The sequence below is a fragment of the Necator americanus genome, chromosome II (genome assembly GCF_031761385.1).
Source record: "Necator americanus strain Aroian chromosome II, whole genome shotgun sequence".
NCBI classification, from domain to species: Eukaryota; Metazoa; Nematoda; class Chromadorea; order Rhabditida; family Ancylostomatidae; genus Necator; species Necator americanus.
Genome location: NC_087372.1, coordinates 26,285,250 through 26,297,065, shown reverse-complemented (window position 1 = coordinate 26,297,065; position 11,816 = coordinate 26,285,250). Strand labels below are relative to the sequence as shown.

Here is an 11,816-nt window from a genome sequence, read left to right as displayed (position 1 = left end):
AACTTTATCCTTCATCCTTTATGTAATCTCAGTTGTAATGCAGGACTTTTTGTCATCTTGCTGATAGGATTTCAAGCCACTGTTCATGAAATTTTATTTCCTTTGAAGAAAAATGTGATTCTAAATAAGTTCGCACTTCATCGAAATTTTTGAATTTTTTTTTCTCAGGGAATGTTCTATACTCGGGATAAATGAAAATTAGGTTGTTCTATGTCTGGAGAATATGAGTGATATGGCAAAACCTTCAGTTTAGCTGCCTATTTTTTCCTGGATTAATTTTGCTGCGTGCGGCCTGGCGTTGTCGCATTCCGGTAGTTGCGGAACCCATATGTCCTGCCTGTAAACTTTTACAATTTCTTGAAGATGTCTTTGGACAGTTGACCAAGTAGGCTGAAGAGTGTATACTAATTCCTAAACACTCGGTTTGGGATCCGTTTCCACCAGTGATTTTAAAGGGTCATTATCAAACTCAATAGGGAGTCCACTTCGATCGCTATCAGGCAAGTCAAAATCACCGCAGGAAAATTTCCTACACCGGCACTTATGGAATTTCACCACGTCTCCATGCAAATTGTCACAAATTTTCCGTGCAGTGACGTAAATGTTTTTCAGTTGGTTGATTGTCCGCCATTTAACAACGTCGTAATAAAAGAGTTTGAATTCAATTGTCACAAATGTCAAGACCACGAGTTGTAATATTACCGTGTAAAACACGTCTGTGTGCGTTCACGCTTTGAACTAGACCGAAGCAAATATTCCACACTTATAATAATTGTTTACTTATGGATATCCCTAATAATTCTAATTCAGTTCGGTTCAGAGTCAATGGGAAATCCGTCAAACACGTTTACACCACATTCATGCTTTAAAAAGAAGTTCCTTTTCTTCTGAGTGCCAGATGTCGGCAAAAGTACAAGAGTTAAAACTGTTTTCTTCTCAAACGTTAACAGCTTTCATATTACTGTGACTTTTGCGATTCTCCAACAGAAAGAGGAAAGCTTTGATTATCTATATCTTCTAACTTTTTATGAATTTCATCCTTTTAGATCTAAGTTCCAACAATTGATCGTTGTTACTTATAAGTTTCTAATTCTCTGTTCACGGTTTCCTTAGTTGAATAGGATAAAGGGCTCTAAGGATTTCAATAGATGAGATGTCACCGATATAGAGAACACAGGCAAGTGTGTTTTCTGCTTCTTTAGTAGTTCTGTTGCATTTTGTTGTCATTCCTGGAAGCTGAGCTCTACCTAACAGTGGGAAGAACCGAGCATTGAAAATTGCACTTATGGAGGCGAAAGACCCCTAATCTTCTTTCTTTCCAATAATTGGTCTGCACTGAGAACTGGACACACTCGAGGTACGACGTGTTCTGTGGCTATTTTAAAAACTTACGTCGATAGTAATTTTTAGAGTGTTTGTATCCATTTTCCATGCAGGATTCCACTTCAAAGAAGAATATTTTTGCAGTTCATGTGGGCAACAACTTGGTAGCGAAAAAGTGGTATATAAAAATTTCTGACCCCTTCTGTGCAAACGATTTCTTTGCAGTGTTTACATTTCTTGAAAAAAAGAGGTATGCTCTGAGTCCAGGCATTGAGAGCTTCCTTTATGTTTTCCTTTTTTGAATCCTATTTTGAATTTTCATATTTTTTAAAGCTGGTCACAAGTTCTAACAAAAGACTAAATTACTTGTCTATTGAACTGGCGTTAATCACTTATTCCGTTGTTCGGACAATGAAGATTTGGTTTAGGACAACGTTGGAGTGATATCCTAAAATTTTTGTTCCATTACTGCTGGAATTTGCTGCCTCGCAATGTCACCATACCATTTTTTGTGGCGAACCTGAAACTTGCGGTAGCTGTTCTTTGCGGGTGCAACCTCGGAGCGATTACTGTGCATTGAGCAGCAATTTGCCGGGACTCAGTGGTGAGCACTAACACCAACGCATAGATGAAGGCCCTTCATTTGACGTAGTTTACGAAAACTTGTCCTCGCTATGCCACTGCCCGATTACCATAAGATGTTCTCCTTTTTGCAGCGATGTGTCAACAGAGAAACAGTGTGTGTCCCTGACATAGCAGAAAGAAAACTGAGTTTAGGGATGACCGGATGTATGTTACGACGAGATTGAGCTCTTGGATGTTCAGCACGATGTTCAATTTTTGCAGGAGAGAGTTATCATCATTGGACATGCTTTTTTCAAAAATTCCCATGACACTTGCAAGTGGTCTATTTCAGTGGATTACACTGACTGTTGTTAGTAAGACACATATGACGTTGTTTCGTTCTTCAAAATGGAAATGGTGTGTGCCTTTGCATGACGATTGTTTACAGTAACGTCTATATATAAATAGCATTTGTTTTCGCTTGGCGAAGACTTGAAAAATCGTAGTTCTTGTCATCGAAAGTAGTCTCTGCGAACAAAGTATTTCATTCTTCCGATGAAATCAAATGGGGAATTAAGTTTAAGAAATAGTTTCTCCTTAACGTTGAATAACTGTCATGATGGTTTTTTTTCTTCGATGAGTTGGCAAACGTAGAGTTTCGGCAAATGCGTCACATCGCGTAGACCACAAGGAGAGGATACTTCCAATTTTCTTTGCTTGTAGAGATTCGGCGATAGAAAACTACTTCTGTTCAAAAGCACTTATGCGTGGAATGAAATCAAAGCTTGGCCCTCTGCCGCAACCTAAGGATGTTTTATTTGTTTACTCCTATAATCTAATGGTGTACAGAAAAAGGTAACATTTTTTGAGTCAGAACAAAAAAAAATAAATAATACGTTTCATATTAAAAGTGTTGTTTGGATCAGTTGTGCGAAAAAGGGTGGTCTTTTCTTTTCTATTCATAGATTAAAGAGGACTTGGGACTTTTTCGCACGTTATACTTTAGATATAAGAAGTGGTGTTAGCACTCCTAAGCAGTTACCATGAATAACAAAAATCAAAAAGGAAATGAAGGCTGATACTGTTCTTTGTGGAATAAAAGGTGCTTTTTAAACTCTTCGTTGGTTCATTTCAAAACTAAAGACAGATCAGTATTTAAACTTCGAATACTTTGAATACGTTGTGACTTGAATTCTAGACAGAGAGTTCAGTTCAAGAAATAAGAAATACGAGCCTCCCAATGCAGCAAAATACATAAGAAATATTGCAGGTTTTATACGTTTCGTTTCTCTGGCGCTTAACCGCCAAAACAGGTTTCCCTTCGAGAAATTGGCGGAATGTTTGGATCATTTGCAGTTTGGTGAAAGGATTCCCAGAGGTCATGAGTAGCCATAAATTCCTCAAGGAAAGGTGAGAATAAACCGTAAGCTGTACAAATGTTGCATTCAATAATCCTTCATTCTTCCAACCTTTATTTTTTTTAAATTTCAGTAACGATCATCTACAAATCGAAAGGCTATATTTTAACGGTTACTGTAGTATGCATTAAAGGCTGCGACATTCCCAAGCCGCTGAAAATAAACAACAGTTACCAGTACGGCACCACTTCAGCTGAGCCAAGAATTCTTCTATGTAAAAAACGATTCTATTGTTGCTAGTGGCGCTCTACGATATTCTTTCCAACTTTTTATTCCAATCCTTCTAGTTATTCAGATACACAAAATGATGCAAAAACTCGCAAGGAGGAATTTTTAAAATGTTCTTTTCAGCTCTCAATGTGCTCCTTTGGATCTATGTAGTTTGAATAGTTGCTAAAAGAAATTTACACGAATAGACAGCCATAAAAATCAATATCTTCTGTTTCTTCATCTTCAGATTATTGGCCAGCAGAAAGTCTTAATTTTTCCGTTCACAAAACTGCGGTAACACTTTCAACCACTTATACAGAAGCTCTTCATTGGTGGAGATAGAAATGAGTTTGAATTCGAAGAAACCACAAATCCAGTGTGCTCCGAAAGAAAAGAAAACGCCCTACTATCGTGCACGTGCCGCATCCACGATCGAGCGGTCGAAGATCAATGGGCTCTCCTCAGCAGTCTGTTTAAGTAAAGTCATTGAATACGCTGCTGAGAATAGCGGAAGGGGGTGCGATATAACGCCCCTCATAGGACCAAATGTGCTCGGTCCCCTAATCGTCCTAAAAAACGCCGTTCCTACGCCGTCTTTTTAGGACGATTAGGGGACCGAGCGAGGGCACACTCACACTCGTAATCTACAGTCTGAATGTTATATTTTCTAACAGGTGTTCCAACTACATCAGTTTCTTGGTACGTTGTTTTAAAAGGCGCTTTCTTGTGGAGATTTTCGGGACTGAGCTGCAGTGTAATCGATTCATTTCCATCTTTTTTTTTACCATACTCCCTTAATTAATTTTAACAAGAAAAGCTCAGTGTCCTGTTTTGCCCTCATTATCTCCAGAATTTCATTTGTGCTCCTAGCTTCTATCGTTTTCCGAGTGATCTGCAGTTTTAATGTAATTTTCTTAGACATTTAACAACAAGCACATCATAACTTGTGGCTTTTATATTTTCGATATAAGGGTGGTCAAAGAAAATATTTTTTGAGGTAGGAATTGCTCCGAAAAACGTTCTGGTGTGCAAAATTGATCACTCTTCGTTTTATATGTTTTGCGTGCACTGAAAAACATCGTAATCCTTGATTTGTCGGAAACAAACTCGTTTTGCGACTTTTCTGCAGTTATAGCAATCTATAACTGAACAGCTGCCACAATAAGACGACGTTCTCAACGCAGCAACGCCATGATCTCTTCTTCATCTCACTGCGAAGGAAACGCTTCCCGTTCTCACAGCAGCCATTCGAACTCGAACAGATGGAAGCGTGTCGTCGCTTGTTTAATGTCGTTTTAGGCATAATCACACGTTTGCGTCCTGTTTGATAGCCATCTTTGCAGACAGGCACGCAAAGCTGTTGCAGATGCGCAGACTATGTAGCTCCTGACCAGAATAACAATTGGAAGTCGCTACGACTACGCGCGTCCTGCTATACATTCACGTTTCCGGATCATCATTTCATCCTCCTCATCCTTTTAACCTTCATCTGATTTCATTAATATACTTCTGTTGCTAACTGTCCACAAATCCAACACTTCCCTTGAACTTCCTCTTTCCTTAACAAGTTAGGGAATGAACATTTCTCTACCAGCTCAAGCATTTACATGCTCTATCAAAGAAGGAGTTTTTACGGAGTGGAAAAAGAAGACCATTTCTGTAGGGGCGGGAGTAACCAACCGTTTTTCAAGAGTAAAAGATCAGTTCTAAAAAGGTCTGATCCCAGCCGTTTTTGATCGATGTCCGTTCGGGTTACAGCATGTGGCGACGGCCAAAATCTCAGCAATCATCGCTGTCCTCCCACTATCCTCCTTCTTGTTTCTTTGTTTTCTTCGGCTAGCTCTGACCGCTTGCTGCGCCAAATGGAAGCAGGTCAACGTGATCATTGAATGCATTCAGCGAAATCTGAATCGTTAAACACGTGAAAATTTACAGGACATTACTTTCGATTCTCCACTTTTAGGCTATCCTCTTTTACGTTTCGTTCATACTTCAATTCAACACTTGATGGCATCTGGATGACATTCAGTTCATATCACAGAAACTGCTTTTGTCAGCGTATGTGTCCTATTTTATGTGTAACGTAGCCCAGCACTGCAGGATTTGTCTTGTCTCTACACACCTTCCTTCATAAGAGTAAAAAGAAAAGTTGATCCTAACAAAATAAAACTTCATTCTTAGAATGACGTTTTTTCGACCGCTATGATCATTGGCCATTATCATTGTGGATGTTGTGCTATCGTTCGCATGTGATTGTGTTCTTTTATAACTTTACAGTGATCACTGGTCTGCAGCTCTCGAACGTGTAACATATCGGTGCTATTTAAGAGCCGAGTTGAAAAATTGTTCTTACTTCTTTAATTCGTTATTTTATGTTTCTCAAAAATGTGAGATTTATCTCGAGAATTTCTTCGTCTAATGTGACGTTAGATCCTACGTTTCGTATGGAAAACGTAGTTGGAAATTCAATGAAGGAGTTGAAAAAAAAAACTTTTTTGGAAAAGCCGTTGCCTATGTGAACGATCATAAATTTTCTGTGCTAGTTTGGATAGTTTTTGCCAGAGTTTCACCAGAGAACTGGCCAGATGACAATGTAGTGCATTTCGAGTACAGATGGATTTTAAATTGACCTACATCAACATACTTGGAACATTTTCCTTCACATTTTTCTTTTCTCGTTAGCTCTTAAGTCCACTGATTACTATTTTCGGAATCTTGGGGTGAAGGTCAAATTCTGTCTTCCTGAGGACAATTTTTTTCGGCTTTCCTGGGATTCACAATAGCCTCTGGGTGTATGGGGATTTTTTGGAGTTTGCTTTCCGCATATTAAAAGCAAAAGGTGCCACTGCTAACTCAAACTATTGGACTTCTTGCTGTTTAGGTAAGCTAAAAATGTTCTGCTCGGGAGGTTACCACAAGATGTTTGTTCCGAAGTTGTTTTCACCCTCAGCAAACACCGCAATTGGCACTTTTATCGTTAACTGTTGGGTCCTTGATGCCGAACACAAGGTATTTAAATGGAGGATACACGCGTCTACAACTACTCTATTTGTCTGAAACACTGATTTTCAACTCCGTTTAGCAACTGAAATAGAGAACTATGCCATAGTGTTGGTAGCCACGGACACTTCCAGAGAAGGAGGAGTGCTCTAAACTTTGTCTTCCATCTATCGCTGTTTAAAGGATAAGTTTCTGAATATGAGGGGAGGACGTGCCTCATCAAAACTCCAAGGAAAACATTTTCCGGAAAACGGTGCATAAGAAACATCCTGTGCAACTGTGGCAGAAACTCCTGCCAGTGAAAACCCTTAAACTCTTATTTCAAGTGAACCCTGAAAGTTCTCATTTGTTTTTAGCAGTTGGCAAAGTTCGTTTTAGCAGTGGTTTTAGTAGTAGTGGGTATCCGACATTAGTTCCAACAACTGAGTTCTTGCTCTTGTTGCTTGTTTTTCAGCTCGACAACCAATATATATATATATATATATATTTATCATTATTTAACTTATCTAGCTATCTCATCTATCTTTGCACATTATTTTTGTCGTCCTAATTCTTAATTTATTCCATATTGTTGTTATATGATTTATTTTGAACTTCTAATTTGAGACGTGCTACAAATTTCATTTTAAAAGGAAACCAAGAAAAAATCACTCACAAGTGCACTGAACCGCGCTGTGAGATTATAAGGCTTGGGTTTCGCCGTGAAGCCGGTTCCCCTCTGAATGCATACAGAATACAGCCCAACGACGGCTGTAGCAACCTCTTCGAAGTTCAATGTTGGAAGTTCTATTTTTAAGTCGTTCTTGATTTTGAAAAGCCATCATTCTTTCATTGCCTTGACCTCTGAGAACCGCAGACGGTTAGGATAGTGCGTCAGGTGGCGTCGTAGCTTTCAGGCTGCACTAATCGTTGAAAAACTCCGACTATTTTTTCGAACGTTCACAGGAGTGGCAACCACTATCACGTTCGACTTCCGATGATCTTGTCTCACGTTGTAAAAGCTGGACTTGATGTTGCCAGTTGAAACTTCGCGGCAATCCTGTCCTAACCGCTTTTTCTCGACACATTCGTTGCTTTACACACTGAGCAGGATTATAATGCTAAATTATAGGACGTGATTGGGAAGGAAGTTCCCAGAGGAGCACTAGCAGACAACTTTTGTCTACTCCTTGTCTTTGTTTTCCCCGTTGTGTATTGTTGAATGGACATTGTTCCACATGTTGTCCATAAAAAGGCTTACAACGACCATACGAACCGGCCGCTTCCCTAGGCAGCCTACGATGCCTTTCCCGAAGAGCAAAACTTCACGTTTACTTTCTTGTGGCTCTTTCACTTCGGCAGTTTCTTAGTAGAACTTTCTTTTTCTACCTAAGACTCCGCTTAATCGGACAAAGTGCTTTTTTTCTTGTTTCTGTTCCTGTATCCACGTAATTATACTAATAGCACTGCAAGTTGTTATTCTCCATACTTCAGACTCATCATCTGTGGTTAATAATTTCTTGCTACTATTTGCCATCTTCTCACTTCGAAGAAATTTAATTGGTCGGAACTTTTTTCAGGATCAAATTCGAGGAAATCCGTGTTATCGTGTTCTGTTCTCATTTAAAATGACGCACTTAACTAACGATGGAACTGTGGAGCGGATGCTAAAAAGTGAGTAATAGCTGTCCACTGTACAGTCAATTTAGATGAGTTGAGGGTGATTGCCTTTCGGTTTTTCTTTCTGGCCAAGCGGAACTGGTTCCTCTTAGGCTGCGGGTGACTGGTGGTGAAGGCAGGAAAGAGGAGAAGATGGCGGTTTCTGAGGAACTGCTGTTTCAGTGAGATTTATCGTATGCATGGGGGCTCTTCTGCCAGGAATCGGTTGCTACTTCTGTATCGCCTACACTTACATCTTCCAGTTCAATCTCATTGCAAACTTCACTCAGAGTGATCAGTGCCCTGGAGTTCACTCGTTAGTTTCCTTTTTAACTTTTTGCTTTAAATCCTCTTTTCCTCAGTGCTTCTCCTTCTCGCCAAGAATCTGGCTTTTATTGTTTTTGAAACAGGTGATCACCCAACACCGGGAATTTTCTGCACTGAGTTCTTTAGGATGTTACCTCCCGTTTCTTACGCTATTGGCATTTGGGAGCCACAACGTTACGTTTGGCTCTTCATCATGTTTCTGCACTGTCCGCTGCGGATGTTCTTCGTGATTGTACGTTAACGAATCTTTGTCCTCGTTCAGAACCTAAGAAAATAAGGTGTGAAGAGGTATCACAGAAGACATGAATTGTTCCAGTTGTACCGGCGAGCTTTCCGAAATGCTGCTCCAAAATCGACGGCTTATCGGCGAGTGATCTATTTCTACACGAAGACTATGTGGTCGGAGTTGTTCGGGCTTGTGGCCGTCTCCATCTTAGATATAAAATGTAATTTTGGTCAGTGAATTCAGCTTTTTATCTCCTTCGTTGTGGTTTCGGAACATTGTTTTTTTCAGTGATACATGCTATAGCATACGCAATCTGGATCATCTCCTTCAATTTCAATATGTTATTCAACACTATTTTGCATCATTTTGGAGGGATTCGCGAAACGTCACAAAAGGTATGTGTTGACGGTGCTTATTTCCACCAATTCATTTCGTTAATTGACCTCTTGGTTTTAAAATCAGTGCAGTGACATAAACTAAAGTAGAACCTTATAACTCACATTAGATCTTATAAAATTCAGTTCAGTTAATGAAAGCTTTAATGGTTGCAGGACGGTCGATTTCTTTTCTGTTACAACAATCAATTTTAAATTCCGATTTAGTAGGTCGAAAGGTAAAAGTCGTTACATCTGTTGTTATCAAGAGTTTGGATGCTGACACGGGTCCAATTTGAGTTCAACTTTATAAGAATACTAAATGAGATTAAAGCGGTCACATATTTACGAAGTATAATTTGTAAATTAAATAACTACGCGATCTGCGTAATGCTAAAGATTTATTGTACTTTCCTTTTTCTAAGTGACAGGAACCTGTGTTTGTGAGGTTAAAAGTCTTTTCCCTTTCACTTTTCATGAAGATTATAGAACAGGTTGTTAGGGTTCGTAAGCCTAGATTTGAATTCTAATTTTATTTTTGTCTATTCCAGTACGAAGTGATCTGGCGGATCAAAGCATTCACATTCGTCACTGGTCTTCTTCTATCGCTCTCGACCGCCGTCTCATATCCACTATTTCTCGCGTACTGCATTCCTCAAGGTTAGTCCGCAAAAAACATCATCATTACCACCTTTCCTTGTTGGTTACTCTTTTTTTTCGTAATGGTCGACCTTCCAGCGTATGTGGCATTCTCCGTCGCCGAGTACATGCTCGTCGGGTACAACTCGTTCTTCTATTGTCTTTCATACTGGGAGTTTCCCAGATGTCGACTAACGCTCGGAGTATTTGACGCTCCGAAAAAAGTTCGATGTGCTACCGTACCATCAACTATTGCAAAAGTACCGCTTTAATCATGCGGCTGCGCCGTTATAGAAACAATTAATAATGTAACGTGTAAATAGTACATAGAAGTCAAAGCATTTGGCATCATCTATGTTAATTAGAAATAGAGCTTCTTATCTATATGAACGATCTGCGTTTCTGATCACTTCTTTATCGAACTAGGCGCTACCTAAGGTTCTCATCGACTCACAGCACAGCTAAGAGTACCACTCCAATGGCTGATGTTTGTACACACTGATATACGAGTAAATGATATTCTTATATTCAATTGCAACATTCTCTTTCAATTCCGCATGTCGTCGCCATCGAGGGATATTATTGTTGTCTGAACACGCAAGGAACCACAATAAACTTTGCTTTATGAGTATGTCTATCACCACGGAAATAATCATGGTGATAATAGTGTGATGAGATTGGATATCTCAGCGATCCACCTGCGTTTATAGTGGTACCAAAACATCCAGAAATCAGCGTTCAAAGAACTGCAGTTTCCGTGAGAAGAATTTGTGCGGAGCGTTCCAAGTGGAATTATTTGGTAAAGCATTGGAAGATTTGAGTTTTACAACATGCTGCTGGAAGCGAAAAATTGATAAGGAAGTCTTCATCCTATTCCAAGAAATGCATGAAATAGCAGAAATAGCAGAAATATAGTTCGGAGATTTACTAGATTTTTGTCTTACACATACATTTCAAGCAGCTAAGAAGCTAAACTTCATGTAATTTCTCAAAAACTAGTTTTCAAAGATCCCAAAAAATATGGAATGTCTCTCAGATATATTTCCTAATGCTAATGTATACGCTAAGAGCCACCCTCCATTAATTAGTTACCACATACAAAATATTCCTCAAAAAACATGCAAGTGGAGTGATATAGGTTGCAAATAGTATACACATGAATTTGCTGCAAAAGAGAAGAGGAGCTGTAGCCATTGCTGGACAGATTCAATAAGTTAGCTAGCTGAATTTTATACCATTTCATTCAACTTAATAATAAAGGAATCCTTAAATCTTGCTGTCTTGCTATATGCAGGAATAAAATCATAATAAAAATAATAAGAATAAAATCATGCTATAACGGGCCTATTCTGTCGCGTATGTGTCAGTCACGAAATTCCAGAAAGCAGTAAGACGAGTCCAAAAGCGTCAAATTGGTGCTTCGACGCCAGAAAAATATAAAGTGGGGTGAAATGGGTCACATGGCGTCGAATTCGTGCGCTAAGCTGCGGTACTACTGTGCAATAACTTCAAGCGAATTTGTCAAGAAGTAAATGAGAAGCTGTGAAACTAATTTTTTCAAATTGTGGCGGTATTGAAGGAACAAACATTGCGTGTAAAATCAAGTTTGAATACTCTTGAAATGCAGTACTGCCGCATTTAGAAACAAAACAGTAAAGCATTTCATTTCAACAATTGAAGCAATTGAAGGGTTCTACTTTCAATGAACCTCAGCATAGTAAGAAGTATTAATGATAATCAGTGATACACGAGGTTGTTAAATGATTTTATTGGCTAACATTCCGCCAAAATCGCCTTCTTCAGAGTCTGAAATGGTGGATTCATTTCACAATTTAAACTACCAAATCTCTCCACAAGTAGACAAATAGGCCCTATGCTCACTTTTTCAACCAGCAAATTAGTGACTACACTAAATGCTCACATCGAATCGGAGATGCCTAGCATGGACCGCCAAATGATCGATCATGAGAGCGAATAATTCGAATGTCTCATTCGGATCAGAAGATCCATTTGAGATATGACGCGAGTTCCTGCGTTATCGAGAGACATTCCCCTTTGCGGTTCATTTGATGGTTTTTGGCTTGCATCCAAAATGCC

The 11,816-nt window shown here is 39.2% G+C and overlaps 1 protein-coding gene across 2 annotated transcripts in view; it reads left to right on the top strand.

The window, feature by feature from the left end:
• RB195_019534 (uncharacterized protein) overlaps positions 1 to 9,991 on the top strand; it is a gene marked incomplete at both ends in the record, with an annotated part of 18,559 nt that extends 8,568 nt beyond the window's left edge. The window contains 9 exons of one of the 2 annotated variants that reach the window (XM_064187427.1): positions 3,893 to 3,992; positions 6,397 to 6,524; positions 8,075 to 8,168; positions 8,337 to 8,469; positions 8,607 to 8,712; positions 8,797 to 8,935; positions 8,995 to 9,101; positions 9,632 to 9,740; positions 9,819 to 9,991. In XM_064187427.1, the coding sequence (XP_064043308.1) occupies positions 3,893 to 3,992; positions 6,397 to 6,524; positions 8,075 to 8,168; positions 8,337 to 8,469; positions 8,607 to 8,712; positions 8,797 to 8,935; positions 8,995 to 9,101; positions 9,632 to 9,740; positions 9,819 to 9,991 (1,089 nt within the window). Of the gene's footprint in view, positions 1 to 3,892; positions 3,993 to 6,396; positions 6,525 to 8,074; positions 8,169 to 8,336; positions 8,470 to 8,606; positions 8,713 to 8,796; positions 8,936 to 8,994; positions 9,102 to 9,631; positions 9,741 to 9,818 lie in introns of those variants that run through there. The other variant, XM_064187428.1, reaches the window with a different exon arrangement.
• Between the last annotated feature and the right edge of the window lie 1,825 nt (positions 9,992 to 11,816).